Raw genomic sequence first — 17,966 nt, forward strand, 5'->3', positions numbered from 1 at the left:
ATAAAAAAGCTTTGTAAATGTGAGCTCATATTACTATTACTTTTATAATCTGGTAAGATACTACTGGAATTAAATGAGGGAAGATCACCATGTGAAGAAGCAGGGAGTTATTTTCTCCTTAAAGAATGAAAGGTTCTAACCAGCTCAGTGTATGAATTCAGAGGGATGATTTTGAAATAATCTCTCAATTTACTAAGGTCAGTAAGAATCCGGTCAGCATTTTGCAAATCACAAGGCATGTCATTATTTTCCATTATTTGTCAGAATCTTCAACAGGAAAGAAAAAGACTCGTGTTTCCAGAAAATCTGAAAACATTCCACTTTTCTTAGTGGCTGTTGCCCCCTAGTGTGGGCTGTTGCACACTCTACTGGGCTGCACTGTGAATCACCCCCACACTTGTCACTTCTCCCTTAGAACCAAAATGTATTTGTGATTCCTAGTCCCTATCAAGGGGAAGTGGGGGTCCTCATTATATGACATGTACAATTGCAAAAAATTTCTGGTTTTACAGTTTCCTCTTGCTCCCCAAACAAATACTGAGTATTAAATTGCCTTAAAAACTAAAGACAGTGAACCCCCTGCCTAAATTACACACAGCTGAAATAAGGCTGTACAACAGCCAGCTTCCCTAGCCCATATGGGCTCAAGTATATCATGTGTTAATGGCACTGATTTCTCTCTCTCTCTTCAGACAATTTCCACTTCATTCAGTGTGTAGTCTAGGATGGTGTCATGTCCTTGGAACTTGAAATATCCATGGAATTTTTTCTTTTGGAGCATTAGTGGAAACCAGTAGCCGTCATCTGGCCACATGTCACTGAAGGGAACCTGTTCCAACTGGAACCATTGGGGGCGCATTTCTGTAACAGTGGAAAGAACAAAAGGATTTGCTTATTTAAAAACATAACTTATCTTTACTCTTTTGAACAAATCCATCAACATTTCTGGCTCTTTAATCTTACACACAAGGGGTTCACTAATTGGGGCATCTGTGGTATAGGGGCAAGAGTGGTAAATTTGGTGTCAGATAGTCATGGTTCAAATAATCAGTCTGTGATTAACTGAAGGTTGACTAGATTTAAAGTCATTACCAGAAGTTCCACAGGGTCCTCCTAGAAACAAACATCAAAGGTCTGACCCTGAGCAGTGTACCCTTTGGGCTCTAAAATGAAGGAGTTTAATTAGACCATCTTTAGGATCACTTTCTGCCATACATCCTATAATCCTATCTCATTTTCATCACAATGGGGATATTGTGGAAATGCCCTGATCCCAATCCCCGGGAAACAAGGAAAGTTTTACCCAAGGCTTGGTTCCATTTGGAGATAGCTAGCTAAAGTAGCAAAGCTAAGGTAGGGCTGGCTGGAAAAATCAGCTAGTCAGAAATCAGTGTTGTAAATAGCAATTTGTCTTAACCCTAGTGACAGCTGACACTCATGCTTTCTGAATTAACTTTCCATGCTGAATTTGGATGGAAAGAGATGTAACTTGTCTGAAACTACCTACAACAGATACATACTGCTTACCATCACTTTCTTTTGGAGTTCCGTGAAAACTGTCCGCATAAAAGATGTGCATATCCATTAACTCGGTATTGCCTACAAATTCAAATGTGATTTTTCCTATCTTCTGCAGAGTGTCCACGGTCAGTCCACTCTCCTCCAGTAGCTCCCTGTTTTTACACAGAAAGGTAGACCATTGAACAAAGACTTCATTCTTAATGGTGAGGGGGTAAAGGGAGAAGACTAAGTATCTTGAGATAGTCTGAGGAACTTTGGGTTTCATACCTATTTCTTACCTCATCACTTTCTAGGTTCTAGTCCTTTTTTTAAAGATATATTTTTATTGATATCCTTTATCTAACCAAAGATTTCCTCTGTTCTTCCCTCCCCTCCTTGCCATTTCTTATAACAAAGAATTTTAAAAAGTCAGCAAAACTGATCTGTATATTGAAAAAAAGTCTAACATCATATGCAATGTTCTATCTTCCCCCAAGGATGCCCTGCAACCTCTGCAAAGGAGTTGGGCTGGTGGGGGCGGGGTTATCTCCTCCTGTTTTTTCTTTGGGGCCTAGATTGTTTTTTGTAATTTTGCAACATTTTTTACTGTTTGGTGGTGGTGGTTCTTTCTGTTTATGATGTTGTATCTGGTTTCATGACTGCCCAGTTCCTTTTCTTCAACAGCATCTTGTCCAGATAGTTCTTACTAAGGCCCTGCATTGTTTGGAGGATCTTGGAATAAAATGAATTAATTAGCTCCCAGACCTGTGTTGTTTCCAGAAGGAGCTGTTTGACTTCTAGTAATGACTTCAAGTATGGGCAACTTTTGATTTTCCATGTACTAATTATCTGCAACAAAATTTTAATTCCGGCCTCCAGCAGCACAGTGTACTCCCAGGACATTTCCATAACTATCCAAACAATGTGTGCTTGGGGGATGAAATTTAATTTTACTATTACCCGAAGCACAACAGAATGAGGATGGCAAATCTTATGTTGCTACTTACTGTATCTTGGGGAAAACCTAGATAATGTACAACTAAGTCAGAAATGAGATTTCGGAATCAGCCACTGTTTGGGGTTATCTAAACCACTGCTTGTTTTCATTAGGGTAGATCATTGAGAGTTCACTGTATAAAGGCCTTGGATGAGCCAGATAGATTGCATTCAATTAGCTATGTATGTTTTAACAATGAGCCTGTGTGTCGAGGGAATTTAAGTCTGCCCAGAACAAAGGAGTACATGTTAGAAATCTTACATTATCTAATCCTGCCACCAACTTTCTGACCTATAGCAACTGAATTTTATTAAGTTCCCACACTTAGGAAACTAAGCCAGGAAACTAACTACATGAATACTTTTTCTTGTATTTTGGTTTCCACAAAAAACATACTAAATTAAGTCTGGCCACTTTTATGCTATTTTACTTCATTCTTTTATCTCCATTCTCAAAGGTAAAATAGACACACAAAGTATAATTACTTTCCTTGCTTATAACTGTTAGGATTCCAGTAACAAGCAGTAAGGGAAGCTTTGTTAATTTAAAAAATCATTAGGTTAAATTGTTTTATTTAGACTAATGTATTCTTCAGTTTGCAATACTGTCAAGGCTAGGAAATGAAATTCTCATCTGCTGTCTTAACTCTGCTATCTCAGATGTGCAAACATAACAGATCTCTTAAAGGTGGAATCTGTTCGCTTGAGACGGTTAATTAAAATTAGACTTGACCTAAAAAGGAATTGTGTGTATTTTCTTTTTGAGGGTAAATGGCTCCCCAATTAAGTGTAATGGGAACTCTCAGCAGGGGCTCTAGCCTCTCTGTAGCAGCAGGGTAGTCGATCTCATTTTTAAAAAATTACATGCTGATTTAATGTTTTGACTAATTTTAGTTAATCTTCCCAGAGTATGTGGCAGTATTTGAATTATCAATAATTTCCTCTTTGGCAAAGCTAAAAGCTCTATTTCATGGGCTGTGATAATTAGACAGATGAGAGTGACACTATTCTAGTTTTCGAAAGAATTTGATTGTGTGGCTGTGCCATTCAGTTCCCTAGATAGCAAAAAGAGAAACTAATGGATAATAAATTAAACAGAAATACTGAGCTGATGTGCTTTTGTTAACATGAGGAAATGGAAAGGTGGATGTTCCATAATCCTGAACACTGCACCATGGCCTGATCAGACACGCAGTTTTGCTTCTTGCACCTCAGGGGAATGTTCATTATTCCATCTGAGTTACTTACTTGACACTAAGATTTGTTAACTTTGTTTTTGTGTGTTCCTGACAGTTCATGCTAGACCGCTGGACCTGGAATCAGGAAGACCTGGGTTCTCAATTTGTATCTGAAGCATATCAGACACAAATTGCACCTGACATTTATTAGCTATGGGGCCATAGGCAAGTCATTTGAACTCATTTGAGTTCAAACATTTGAGTGTCAGTTTCCTCATCTGTAAAATGGGGGTAAATTATACCTGAAGTACTTACCTCATATACTATTGTGAAACTTGTGATAATGTGTATAAACAGCTTTATCACCTTTGAAATGCCATTTAAATGTGGTCTTATACTTTCCATGTCAGAAATTAATAAAGTGAGACATATATACAGAAGAACTAAAATCAGTTAGTGTTATTTAGGAAGGTCCACTGCAGAGCTGAGGAGCATTAAGCCTTTGTTTATTGTCTGATTTCCAACCAATCCACCATTCCTGACCTGGCTGTATCTCAAACAAAGCCAATCAGGTGAGAGAGTGGGCCAAACCACTGAATCACTACAATACTGACTATCACTGAGATTATAAGGTTACCTCTGAAATCAGGGTACATAGGTAGAAGAAAACTTTTTTTTTTTTTTAGAAGAAAACTTTTTATGTAGGTACCACAGATCCTGACAGCCTTGACTTAAGAAATGTTGCCAGTGCAGCAGAATCAAATGCTGTTTCAAGCCCAGTGGGCAATGTCTACCCTATGGCGCTTACTTAAATTTAGATTTTTACTTAAGGACTAAGTGTGAAATTCCCCTTCAGACTACAAAATAGCACCATAGTCTGACAGAATAAATTATGCAGGCCCAAAAAAAAGGAGGGGAACTTTAGCTGTCTTTCTCCCGCTTCTAAACACAGTAAGGAGCCAGCCTAGACCAAAAAAAAGCACATGTACAAAGGTACAGCACCAACTAATTAGATCCAGCAGTAGGGAAGATTCCCTCCAGGGTGAGCTTTTGGCTGCAAACTGCAACAAGGATTATCTGGCATTATGAGGTCTGATAAACTGGCTGGTGGGATCTGTACAGAGGAAGTAGTCTTCTCTGAAGAGTCTAATGTAGCTATGGGAAGGAGAAACTGAGGTAAAGATGTAGGGTTTTGAGGACATGAGTCTGTGAGCATTTCTGTATCATAAAACAGATGCTCAATTTAATAAATTATTCATATCATGTTTATGAAGTATATTGAAGTACTTGGCTAGAAGTCTCTAAAATGGAAAATAATATTAACCTTTATGGCAATAATTGAGGCATTTATGGTAAACTTGTCTAGAAGATTATCTAATTAAGTATATACCTTTGAACAAAAAAATAATTACCTTCAAGTGATCCATTGAGATTAGTAATAGATAGTTGTGGGCTCTCTTTGCAATGGGCTTGTGGTATAAAACTCAGGAAGTTAATTTCCCTTATTGTGCCTCAGTTTCCTTATTTCTAACAAAAAGTGTTTATGGGCAATAGTAATAGAACTATACTTATATCTGGAGAGGAAAAAGCTTTAATAAAAGTTCCAGGAAAAAAGCCTCAAAACTACCAAACTGAAAGTGCATGCTGATTATTATAAATTCTTGACTATTCATGGATTTTTTTTTTTACTCATTTTGTGACTTGTGTAGATTCCTGCCTTGTCCAGATCATTTGCTTCTCCTCTTTTATTGCTAGAAGGGGGAGAGCAAGAAAAGGAGGGGAACTTAAACCAGCCAATCCAGCTACATATGAAGGGTTTCATAGAGAAGTTCGACTATTTTGTTTTATCTCTGGTCTTTATCCTGTTTTCTGGTGTCCAAGAAAGAGATGTTAATGCTGTACTTGGATTACAGACACAAGTCTACAAGAGACAACTTTAATTTATCCTTATTATCTAAGCCACTTCTATCTTAGAGCTGTCCAAAATGACATCGTTGCTTTATTCCTCCCAACATGTTTCAAGATTCCAGTATGATTTGAGATAACATTTTATAAGGAATCTTGAGCAAGGAAAAGATTATTACAGGTAAAAATACAGTATGGATTTAACATTTCAGAATAGCAACTACTCAATTCCTTCTTGGACAGTTCCTCTTATGAATTAAAAAGGGCTTCCTCTCTGGAATCAAATTCTTACCCTGGAAAGCAGAAGTAGGCCCTGCTGTTAAGTAAGTCTTGGTGCCAGTCACTTCAGGTGTGTGGGGTAGCAACAATCTTATTTAGACAAGAGTTAGATTTAGTTTCTATCATTGATCTGTCTGTTTCCCTAAGAAAAGCCTTAGCTTTTGATCTACCCACCTTCCAAAATATGTTTTCATTCTGGCCTCCATTAGTGTGAATAACTGAAATTTAGAGATTATCGTTTTTGGATTTTCTCCAGGCTCGGTCCTGAAGATCTTTCCAAAATACTACAGAACTGAAAATCATATGCCAGTGACTGCTTCATCCTTGGCCTTCTCCCTTTTTCTTAGAATCTTATAGAGTTCAACTACTATATATTGAGGATCAACTGAGATAGATTAAGCGTTTTGTAAATCTTAAAGTGCTACAGAAATGCTAGCTATTATTACTATATTACCTTATATTGGGGCATTTGCAAAGGGTTACAATGCCTTTTGTTGTCCTGATTACATAAAACAAATGACTTTTCCAGGCCTTTCAGGCATAGCCCATTCTTGGAAAGGCTGCTGTCCTAGAACTTGCTGGCATATGTCTTATTTTGTTTATCAGGACCAGAACAAACCATGAGATACGAGGGTGGCAATGAAACCCACTGAGCATGTCTTCTGAATGTCCTATTCTGTTAGTTTGTATACCATCAAGTCAAATCAATCACAAGATATCGTGAGATTGTTAGATCGTCTCTGTTCCTTGAAACTGCTGCCTGGACTAATGCGGTATTTAGGAATTTGTTTTTCTCCTCATCTGGAAGTGGCCTTTTCGTTACGGCTTTATTTTCTCAGAATTAAAACCAAATTTTTCCTATTCTGAAGAGCCCTCTATACTATCACCAGGCTGAAGTCCATTCCACTCACCTCTTGGCTCCTTCTTCAATAGTCTCTCCATCTTCCACTTTCCCCCCAAAGCCGTTCCACCTCCCAGCTCCAAAGCCACGTTTTTTCATTCCTAAAAGAATTTGCTGAGGTTTCAGAACTAAAACTAAGGTATAAATCCTAGAAGTGAACATGTTTATCTTTCTGTGGAAAAAGAAAAGGAAGTGAGTAAGAATTGGGACCTACTATTCTTGTGGGAAATGTTAAGGCAAGAGGGAGTAGGGAATGGAATAATGAATTATATGAATAAATGTTAACAGTCATCTAGTCCATCTGGCATTAACTGGACGAACAGTGTGGTGTAATGGAAAAGCCACTGAACTAAATGTTAGAAGACCTGGGTTCAAATTCCATCTCAGCATTATGAGGAAAGCTCTATAGCTATAACTATTATTTGTATTATTGGTGCATTGTAGAAATAATGCTAATTAGCTCATTAGTGCCCAGAATGAATATGTAGGCAATTCAGTCTTAATTTATACCAAAATAATGGTAATCTGAAAATATTCTACAAGACAGGATTTTGTTTTGTATTGAACAAGGCTATTTAAATGAATGAATAGCATCTACTAAATGCCTACTATGTGCCAGACATTAAGGATATAAATATGAAAATGAGAAAATCCTTGCCTTCAAGGAGCTTACTTCTAATAGGGCAATAATATAACATTCACATGGGAGAGATGGCCAGTGAAGGGCATTTAGACCGTCACAAGAATTGTGAGTAGAGCAGTAGCTCCCTGAGCTATTTATCTAGTCCTAGTCTCACTTCTAAGCTCCATTCTCACATTACCAACTGCTTATTATACATTTTATACTGCATGTCCATAGCAACCTCAAACTCAGTGGGCAAAGCATAACTCACTACACCCCCCTCCCCAACCCACCAAACCACCTAATTTACCTTCCTAATGTTGTTTCTGCTGAAGGTACCACCATCCTTCCACTCCCCCAGCTTCTGAATCTCAGAGCCAGCCTCAGTTCCTCATTCTCCCACATATTTAATTAGGTGCAAAGTCTTGTTGATTCTGTCTCTATAACATCTCTTATATCTCTCTTACATGGCCACCACCCTGGTTCAGGCCCTCAACACCACTTTCCTGGACTACTGAAATACACCCCTACTTGGTCTCCTTGTCTCAAGATTCTTCCTAATCTATCCTTAAAGTCTAATAAACAAACATTAAGTGCCCACTATGTGCCAGGTACTGTGCTAAGTGCTGGTGATACAAAGACAAAAAACTGTCCCTGCTTTCAAGGAGCTCACAGTTCAGTGAGGAGATAACATGAGAAGAACTATGTATAAGCATACACACACATGCATATATATATATATATATATACACACACACACATATATATGTGCTAAATTTTTGATAATCTTGGAGGAAAGGCACTAGCATTAAGGGGGATAGTAGGGGAAAGTTTCTTGTAGAAGCTGGGATTTTAGCTAGGACTTGAAAGAAGTCAGGAGACATGAAGAGGGAGAGAATTCCAGGTAGGGGGCACAGCCAGTGAAAATTGAGAGGGCATTGGGAGATGACAAAAAAAACAGCACCTGCTAATGTCAGGCACTGAGATGACAAATCTTATCTCACCTGATCCTTACAACACTGCTATTATTCCCATTTTACAGATGAGGAAACTGAGGCAAAGAGGTTAAATGACTTGCCCAGGGTCACATAACTAGCAAGTATCTAGGCCAGATTTGCAGGTTTTCCTGACTCCAGTCCCAGTATTCTATTCACGGTGCTACCTAAGTGCTCTAAAGATGGAGTGTCTTATTCTAGGGACAGCAAGTCACTGGATCTTAGATTATGTGTAGTGGAATAAGACCTAAGAAGACTTGAAAGGTTAGAAGGGACCAAGTTATGAGGGGCTTTAAAAGCCAAAGGATTTTATATTTGATCCTGGAGGTAATAGGGAGCCACTGGAAGTGCCTATATAGGAGTGTGACAAGGCTTATCCTTTAGGGATATCAATTTGACAGCTGAGTGGAGGATGGAGATAGGAAAGGCTTGAGGCAGGGAGACCAATCAGGCAATTGCAATAGTCCAGGCCTGAGGTGATGAGGGTCTGTACCAGAGTGGTGGCAATAACAGATCAAAGAAGGGTGCACAGAGATATTACTAAGGTAAAATAGCCAGGATTTGGTAACTGATTAGAATAGGAGAGGAAAGGGTATGTGATATTACTAAACTACAGGTTCGACCATGTCACTTCCAAAGAAATTCCTCTTACCAACAGGATCAAATACAGAGTTCTGTTTGTCATTTATAGTCCTTTACAGTGTTACTGCAATCTACTTTTTCAGCTTATGAATTAATCCCTTTCACAAATTTTACATCCCAAACTTGGCTTCTTGACATTTCTCATCCATGACATTCCATCCCCCCTCCGTACTTTGGCAGAGGCTCTCTCCATCCCACCCCATCCCCCAACTCCCATTCCTGGAATGCCACCCTCGTTACCTCAAACTCTTGGTTGTCAAACCTCAGTTTGGTACCTCCTACATGATGCCTTTTCCCATCCCTTTTAAACTGGTGGTACTTTGGTGGTACAAATTACTTTGTATATATTTATATCTGTAAATTAGCTCCCCTGTTATAATGTAACCTCCTGGAGGGTAAAGTCTTTGAAACTTTCATTTCTGTAATTAATGTATCCTGAGTCTAGCTGTGATTGTATGACTACTCTCAGAACAAAAGTAAGGAGGCAAATGGGAAAGGGACTTATCACAAGGCAGTGAGGCCCTTGGCAAGATACTCATATTGAGCAGGCCAGAGTGTCTCAGGAGATTGCTAGATGCGATGGGATTTTCATTATTTCAATAATTTTCATCAATGTCTAACCATATATGCCAAGCTTATTCTGGGCATAGCTCTTTGGGTGGGTTATGTAAGCCAATTTTAGGTTATAATCTGTGTACTATTTTGAAAATACCTAAGATTTAGGATTTAGTTAAGATAGCTAAAGCTGCTTTTATCCTCAGGCCTTCCCTACCTACATCTTTTCCCCCAACAATAGTGTTTTGAGAGAGGCTAAGAAATTTTGTTAGCCTTTTCTATGTATAGTTTTATGTAATGATAAAGTATGGAGCAGTGAAAAGAAGGAAATATCAATGTGTTATGCCCTTGGTAAAACTGCAGAAAATGAAAGTTACCTTGAAAAATGTTATCTAATATTCTTCTGAAGATGGAGAATTTTACTGCTCACATTACCCCACCCCATAAGCCATTGTAGGCTGATATGGTCAATCCCATGAGCCTCTTGACTTGGGGGAGGTGGAGGAGTACCAATCACTCAAGTTTAAAAATCCTAGACTTCTGGACCAGGAATAAACTTTGGAACTCATTTAACTCAACCCCACTCACTTTGCAGATGAGAAAACTGAGGTCCAGAGATGTTTAAATGTTCAACCCAGTCGGTGACAGAGCTGGGACTAGAGCTGACTCCTAATCCCATACTTTTCTGACATTGGAACCTTAAAGCCTGGATAAGTGCTTACACCTAGCAGATGCCTACTAAATTACTTGATATTGGGGAAGAGAAGGACCAGGAAGGTCTTGGTCTTCAGAGGGGAGTGGAGGGAGGTGAAGGATGGTGGCACTTGGGTCTGGGGAGAAGGTGGTGGGAGTGTCTAGAGAGGAGTGGAATGTCAGAAGGAGGGTGGGGTAGATAGACTAGACTAGGCTTGTAATGGGTGAATCAGGAAGCAGGAACCAGAGAGTGAAAAAGGCAGTGGAGAGGGCAGGGTCAGGTCCTGGGGTCTCAGAGGAAGGGGCATCAAGGCAGAGATGTGTGTGTGTGGGGGGTCTCCAAAGCGGGGGTGGGCGGGCGAGTTGGGGAGAAAGGCATCAGGAGGAGACAAGGGGCTGAAAGGGGAAGAGAAGAGGAGGTCAGGACTTGGGGTTTCTGTCTCAGTGAGGGGCTTCACGACTGAGGGGTATTGGGGTCTTCAGAGGAGGGAAGGCTTCATCAGAGAGTGAGGGTTAGTCTGGAGAGAAGAAGGTAAGGAGGGAGGGGTCGGGATCTGTGAGGAAGGCTAGAAGTGTTTTGGGGGTTTTTTTTGGGGGGGGTCAGGACCCGGGTCTCAGGAGAAAGGAAGGATTGAGAAGGGATCGAAGTCCCATGGGGAGAGACGGGGAGTCTGGTCGAAATCTCCAGGCAGGGAAGGGTAGATGTTGGGGTCAAGGCTGAGGGCAGGGTCCGAGGGGCTCAGGACCCGGGGCTGTGGTCTCCGGAGAGGAGGTTTAGGCCTCAGGGGTCGCATTTTCCAAGGGGGGAGAGGAGAATGGGTTTTACAGCAGGGGAATGTTGGGGTTCAGAGCGAGGGGACCGAGGGGCTCAGGGCCTGGGGTCGCGGTCTCGGAAAAGAGGAGGGGGAGGAGAAAGAAGGAAGGCTTCAGGACTAGGGTGGGCAGAGAAGGAAGGACCGGTTCCCGGGGAAAGCGAGCGGCCAGCCTGACCGGGCACCCCGCCGTCCGTACCTGAATCCCGGCTTCCGAACATGCTCCTCCGAAAGACGTCCGGCCGGGAAACACGTCCTCCCCACGTGCTGGCCGGGGAAGCGCCGGCTCCCTCTCCAGCCCACGACCCCAATCAGAGCCGGAACTGTGTGTTCCGAAGGAGTAGTTTCTGTTGGCGAGAGGGGAGCGCGGACCGCAGAGCACCGGTAACGTGGTGGCGGCAAGGTGGCTGCATGGCTGGGTGAGCGCTAGCGCCTCTTCTTCCGCCCTTGGACGCCGAGGCACCCCGCAGCGAAGGACGCTTGGGGACAAGGGGCGAGGGGGTGGGAACGCCCTGGGATTCAGACCTTTGGGTTCCCACGTCCCAGGGCGTCCCTCTGAGCCGGAAGGAACCGGGGCCACTGTCGTCATCTTGGCGTTTAACCCTCTCATTTTATAGATGGGGAAACTGAGGCCCCGCTCAGAGGTCACACTCAGGGTATCTAATTCTTCAAATGTTTCTCTAATGGTTATGTTAGCAAATAAAGGCTGCTAGAGGCAGGTAGCTGGTGCTCTGGAGAGATCGCTGGCGTGGAGTTAGACCCTGAGTTCAAATGTGGCCTCAGTTACTTATTAGCAGTGAGCCTGGGTAAGTCACTTAACCTCGATCTGCCTCAGTTTCCTTATCTGTAAAACTGGGCAATTAGGTGGCGCAGTGGATAGAGTGAGTGCTTGGCCTGCAATTAGGAAGACCTGAGTTCAAATGTGGCTCAGATACTTACTAGCTGTGTGACCCTGGGCAAGTCACTTAACCTTGTTTTCATTCGTTTTCTTATCTATAAAGTGAGCTGGAGAAGGAGATAGCAAACCACTCCAATATCTTTGCCACGAAAACCCCCAAAGGGGTCACAAAGAGTCAGACGTGACTGAAAACGACTAAACAACAAAATTAGGAAGGATAGCTTCTACTTTCCAGGGTTGTCGTGAGGATAAAATGAAATAATTGTAAAGTGCTTTGCAACAATTTAATGCTTTGCTGGCGTTAAAATATCCATGTGTCCATCTCTATTTATCTAATTATATATTATTGTTTTATGTATTATATATCATTTTATATATCATACAATGTCATTTGTATAAATTATTGTATATAAAAATACACATTAGAAGAATATGCTATTATATATTAATAGAATATATAACAATGGTATAATGGCAATATAATTGCATGATAACATCATCATATCATTTACCTAGTGTCATTTATATAATAGCATACATTATTTATTACACACAATACATACAAGAATATATTAAAAGAATATATGATGATACATGACACATGATAATATAATACGTATGTATATATAAATCTATATCATAGCACTTTAAGGCTTGTAAAGCACTTTACAATTTGATATAATTGTTTATATATTATATTCATATGTAGTTATTGCAGCTCTTAGTAAATATTAAAAACTGGGTTTTTTTGGCTTTTTTTTTTTTTTTAAGCAAAAAATAGCCTCAGAGTGAGAATCAGCAACATTTCATTTGAGGTCTTTTGCTAACATTCACAAGTTTTGTCAGCAGAAAACACTTAACTAAATTGCGATTTCAAATTTACATTGATGATTCATGATTTCTGTAAATTGCGACAGCTGCTTGATAGACATAAAATTTCCTTAAAATTCACTTTTTTAGAGTAGGATTTAATGACTTCATAGGATTATAATGGAGGCACAATGTTATAGAGGATAGAAAGTCAGCTTTGCAGTCAAGAAGACGTGTCTCTGTCATACTTGCTGTTTGATTATAGGCAAATTATGTAAAAGAACTGGGTTAGACAGGGGGATTCAGGGGTAAGACCAGCAACACACAGTGAGAGACCTGCCTTGGTGAAAGGGGCTTCCTATATAATTAAATTACAGGTCTAGTAAAAAAAAAAAATTAAAACTTCCCGTGAACCAGGGTCTGAGGGAATGAATAAACAAATAAGTATTTATTAAGTGCTTACTATGTTCAAAGCACTGTGCTAAGTTGGGGATACAGACAGAAAAACAGAAGCAGTCCCTGCTTTCAAGGAGCTCTCATTCTAATGGCAGAGACAACACATATAGGAGGTTTCAGCTGCAAATCAGATGGAAAAATCCCATAGTCTTTAGGGTATAGCCCTAGGCAAATGGTAATTTCTCCTTTTAATGTCATTTTCATGGATAAAATGATATTTTTTTTTAGCTTTTATTTAGTACTTTATTTTCCCTAGTTACATGTAAAAACAATTTTTAATATTCATTTTTAAAACTTTGAGTTCTAAATTCTCTCCCTCCTTCCTACCCCCCATTGAGAGGCAAGCAATTAGATATAGGTTATGCATGTGTAGTTATGCAAAACAAAAATGATATCTCTTAATGATGTTGAACCATTTAACAGTGCCAAGGACTTGAGAGTCAAGAACTTTTCTTTTCCAGGTCTTCAGGGGTTGTGGCTGCTGAGGAATCAGGGGCTGTAGTGCCTAGCCATTGGTGGCTATTGGTCAGTGGTTGATAGGTATTGCTGGGCTAAGACCAGTCAGTCAACCCGCTTTCAAGCCTTCTTTTCTGCTTTTTTTTTTTTTTAAACATATCAAGCAAGCAAAAAGCTGTGACCAACTTATATGTAAAGGGATATCAGAAGAAAGCAAATAAGATGGAAGCACATTGGGTAGAATTTATGAGACAACGTGCACAAGAGTTGCAGAAGATAGATAGGCATGGATGGGTTGCAACCTGCAATCAGTAAAATGTAAATTCCTTGTGAGCAGAGATTGTTTAATTTTTTGGCATTTGTATTCACAGACCTGAGCACAGTGCCTGACACATAATGGGCACTCAATAAATGCATGTTGACTGATGGAAAAAATACCCCAAATCTTAAAAAAAAAATGTCCTTTAAACTTTTAAGAGTTAGATAACCCAGTGGCAGCTAGGTGGCGCAGTGGATAGAGCACTGGCCCTGAAGTCTTCAGCACCTGAGTTCACATGGGGCATCAGACACTTACTGTGTGACCCCCTCTGATTGCCTCTCAAAAATAAATAAACAAATAATGAAAATTAATCTGGAGCACAGTATTTTATTAAAAAGGTATTTATTTTGTTGAGGCAATCAGGGTTAAGTGACATGGTAGATAACTCATCAAAAAAATCTGTTATTTTTGTATCATTATTATTTCATTTAGACAGGCTACCACCAGAATGATACCTTACTCTTCTTGGTATCTCTATGTCATCTAGTGAAAGTCTCAGTACATTAGAGGTACTTAGTAACTATTTCTTGAATGAAGGAGTAATTTTCTGTTGATAACAGTCACTAGACTTGGAGTCAGAGGACCTGGGTTTGAGGCCTGCCCTGCCACTTAGTAACCTTGTGTTTTGGGACCAGTCTTATGTTTTCTTTAAGTCTCAGTTTCTTCATGTTTAAATTGAGATTATTATTGGTGCTTCTTCAAGGGGTTGTAGAGGAAAGTTCTTTGTAAATAGAAAAGCAAGGTATATAAATAAAGTCAGTAATCACAATGAACCTTGAAAATGTGATGTTAGTACCTGGAAATATTAAAAAAATATATATTAGTATTTAGAAAGTAGATTTTCTTTGTAAGGAAACTGAAAAATAGTAGATGTCTTCTCTCTTGTAAAAACAAGAGGTTCTCTGCTTGTTTCTTTTTATAAAACAGGTACCAGAAGTCAGCTTGTGTCTTCCTTCAGTGTCCAAGGTTTCACACTACTATAAGCAGGCACAAAGGCAAAACAGCTACAGAACATCTCTGGCTGATGAGGCACTTTAAGGACCCATTTGTCAAAGCTGCAAAAGTAGAAAATTACCGTTGCCGAAGTGCTTTCAAACTTTTGGAGATACATGAGAAGCACCAAATTTTTCATCCTGGGCTTCGTGTATTAGACTGTGGTGCTGCCCCTGGTGCATGGAGTCAAGTAGCTGTCCAGAAAGTCAACGCTGCAGGCACAGGTGAGTGTCTGTTTAATTGACATAGTTTGTTAAGGTTTCTTGGATGAAGGTGGTGATAGTCCCACTGTACTGTCCTGGTCAAACTACATCTGGAGTATTGTATTTATTATTGGGTAATACATTTTAGGAAGTATGTTGATAAACTGGAGAGTTTTCAGAAAAGAGCAACTATAATGAAGAACCTGAAATTCATGCCTTATGAGGATCATTTGAAGAAACTGGAGATATTTAGCTTTGGAAAAAATGAGACTTGTTGGAAGGGTGGCAGTGGTGGATATTGATAGCTGTCTCCAAATATCTGGAAGGCTGTTAAGGGACAAGAGATTAAACGTGTTTTGCTTGACTTCAGAGGAAGAACTAGGCACAATGGGTGTAAATTGCAAAGAGAGATTCAGGCTTGATTTAGGGAAAAATATCTCAACAATTACTACTTTCCAAAAGTGAAACAGGCTACTTTGGGAGGTAGTGGTTTCCCTCTTAATGGAGGTCTTCAGCCAAAGGCTGTGTGACCACTTATTGGATGCAGTATAGAGAATATTCTCGTTCAGGCCAAGGTTGGACTATATGACCTCTCTCTGAGGACCCTTCCAACCCCTAGGACCCATGATTATGATCCATTTGAATATATTTCTAATGTACATATACTCTAACCAACTGAATTAGGAGACCCAGTTTAAGTACAGGGAAATAACAGAGGTCAATGACTCCGGCTTAAATGAAGGTAGGGAAACTAGAGTATGCATATTCGTTGGTGCTGGGAAGGGTCATATGGATGGGAACAGAAAGGAATTTGCACATAAAATATTTTGTGAGATGAAGCAATTGAATTTGCAAGAAATCAAAGATTATCATTGTAATTTGTACTTGTAATACTTGAAGGGTCTGTGATTTCATTGTTATTTTCTCCACAATTCAAATTGTTACCTTTATTAGATAGTTTTAATGGATTCCTTTGACTGAATTTGTTGGCACATGAGATGGATTTATTGATCTAATTCAGAGCTATTTTAAATTAGTATATGCTTGATGTATTCAGCTTATCAAAAAGTTCACTTATAAAAAGTAAAAAGGAAAAGTATTTTGCCTTGATGATATTTGTTAATCATTTGTGTATTTTCTAGATCCCAACTCCCCTGTTGGTTTTGTCCTTGGGGTAGATCTCCTTCATATATTTCCACTGGAGGGAGCAATCTTCCTCTGTTCTACTGATGTAACTGACTCAGCGACCATCAAGAAAATTCAAGAGCAGCTTCCTGGCCAGAAAGCTGATGTGATTTTGAGTGATATGGCACCCAATGCAACTGGATTTCGGGAACTTGATCACCAAAAGCTCATAAACATGTGCCTATCTCTTCTGAACTTTACTTCAAGTATATTACATCCAGGAGGGACATTCCTCTGTAAATTTTGGGATGGAGGTCAACGACACCTCTTACAAAATAGGCTAGAAAAAGAATTCAAGAATGTGAGGACTATAAAACCTGTAGCTAGCAGGAAAGAATCATCAGAGACTTACTTTTTGGCAAAATTATACCGAGGAATCAAAACACCTTTGAAAGAGTAGAAGTTATACCTGTTTTTACCAATAGGGTTATTGAGGCCTATATTAATTAGAAGTTTGAATCAGACCTTGGACTACACTTGCTGTGTAAATATAATGTAACATGTAAATGAAATATAAGTACTAAACAAAGAATAGGGAAACATTTTATTCTGTTGGGTCATATACAGAATTTAGAGCTGGAAGGGCCATTAGAGATTATATAGCTCAACTTCCACTTCTCATTTTATAGATGGGAAAATTGAAGCCCAAGACGTTTAGTGACTTCTTCGAGGTAAGTAGGAGAGCCACAATTTGAACCCAGTCTTCTGACTTTCCCGTCTCTGCCGTTCCCATTCTTCCCCAACATTTATTTTTTTCTTTAACTGAAAAACAAAGCACCACTCTTCTTTTATATCTGAGTGTTTATGAATTCAGGCATGGAGGTGAGTCCCTGGTATTGAGGCCATCCTTTAATAAATATATGTTCTGCTTTATGTATCTGCATTCACGTAATGGCACTAAAATGTGATATTAAAGCAATTTCTAAAAAAGACAGTAATGCATCATTTCCCTAAGCTTATTCTAGAATTCTATATAAGTTTAATAAAAAGAATCTTGATGTTATTATTTTAAGGACTTTTCTCCATTAAAATTTTTAAAAAAATAAGCTATTTCCTCAAATCAATTTTATGATGATATGTTCATCCTTCATGAAGAACTTAGTAATGGGATGACTATATATTGGAACCTCAGAACATGGTGGTATCTCCTTTCCTCACAGACTTTAGACATAAGGCTTGGGCCAGGGGAAGACCTTTTGAAATCATTTTGCATTCTGTCAAACAGTTCCATGATGAGGGAATTTTGGATTTATGGATGTTAGTTTTATTAGTTTTTCAAGATCAGCCACTGTACTCTCTCAAGTCTCCAACCATACAGTTTTTAGATGGCTTCATCTCAATTCAAACACTTAGGTACCTGTTATGTGCAAGGTGTTGTACTAGATTCTGAAGATATAAAAATAGAAACTAAACAACGTCTACCCTCAGTGAGCTTAAATCCTACTTGGAGGGGATATGATTTAGCACTTGTGGAATTTTAGAGCTCATTACGTATGTAATCTCATTTGATCAATCAATCAACAAGCATTTAGTGTGTGCCTGGCACCCTGATATACACTGTGCATACA

General features: G+C 39.4%; 2 protein-coding genes across 3 annotated transcripts; one reads left to right on the forward strand and one right to left on the reverse strand.

The window, feature by feature from the left end:
* Positions 1-25: 25 nt before the first annotated feature.
* NUDT1 (nudix hydrolase 1) lies at positions 26-11,360 on the reverse strand. The gene is made up of 4 exons (XM_027874434.1): positions 11,278-11,360; positions 6,770-6,931; positions 1,528-1,673; positions 26-861 (listed from the first exon to the last, which is right to left on the reverse strand). The coding sequence occupies exons 2-4, from the start codon at positions 6,919-6,921 to the stop codon at positions 689-691; spliced, it is 471 nt and encodes a 156-aa protein (XP_027730235.1). The 5' UTR covers positions 6,922-6,931; positions 11,278-11,360; the 3' UTR covers positions 26-688.
* MRM2 (mitochondrial rRNA methyltransferase 2) lies at positions 11,283-17,357 on the forward strand. Of its 2 annotated transcripts, none has more exons than XM_027874432.1 (3): positions 11,283-11,497; positions 14,945-15,234; positions 16,356-17,357. In XM_027874432.1, the coding sequence occupies exons 1-3, from the start codon at positions 11,298-11,300 to the stop codon at positions 16,796-16,798; spliced, it is 933 nt and encodes a 310-aa protein (XP_027730233.1). In that variant the 5' UTR covers positions 11,283-11,297; the 3' UTR covers positions 16,799-17,357. The 2 variants fall into 2 exon arrangements, with proteins under 2 accessions (XP_027730233.1, XP_027730234.1); XM_027874433.1 differs by lacking the exon at positions 11,283-11,497 and adding an exon at positions 11,521-11,884.
* Positions 17,358-17,966: the final 609 nt, after the last annotated feature.

This window comes from Vombatus ursinus, unplaced genomic scaffold (genome assembly GCF_900497805.2).
Source record: "Vombatus ursinus unplaced genomic scaffold, bare-nosed wombat genome assembly UNPS02014807.1, whole genome shotgun sequence".
Lineage (NCBI taxonomy): Eukaryota > Metazoa > Chordata > Mammalia > Diprotodontia > Vombatidae > Vombatus > Vombatus ursinus.

Bases quoted from the DNA above. Each gene is read 5' to 3' on its own strand.
- NUDT1 (XM_027874434.1), bottom strand. From the start codon at position 6,921: ATGTTCACTTCTAGGATTTATACCTTAGTTTTAGTTCTGAAACCTCAG. The intron at 1,674-6,769 runs GTGAGTGGAATG...GTGTAAAAACAG, and splicing joins ATTGAAGAAGGAGCCAAGAG to GGAGCTACTGGAGGAGAGTG. The intron at 862-1,527 runs GTAAGCAGTATG...CCACTGTTACAG, and splicing joins AACTCCAAAAGAAAGTGATG to AAATGCGCCCCCAATGGTTC.
- MRM2 (XM_027874432.1), top strand. From the start codon at position 11,298: ATGCTCCTCCGAAAGACGTCCGGCCGGGAAACACGTCCTCCCCACGTG. The intron at 11,498-14,944 runs GTGAGCGCTAGC...TTTATAAAACAG, and splicing joins CAAGGTGGCTGCATGGCTGG to GTACCAGAAGTCAGCTTGTG. The intron at 15,235-16,355 runs GTGAGTGTCTGT...TGTATTTTCTAG, and splicing joins AGTCAACGCTGCAGGCACAG to ATCCCAACTCCCCTGTTGGT.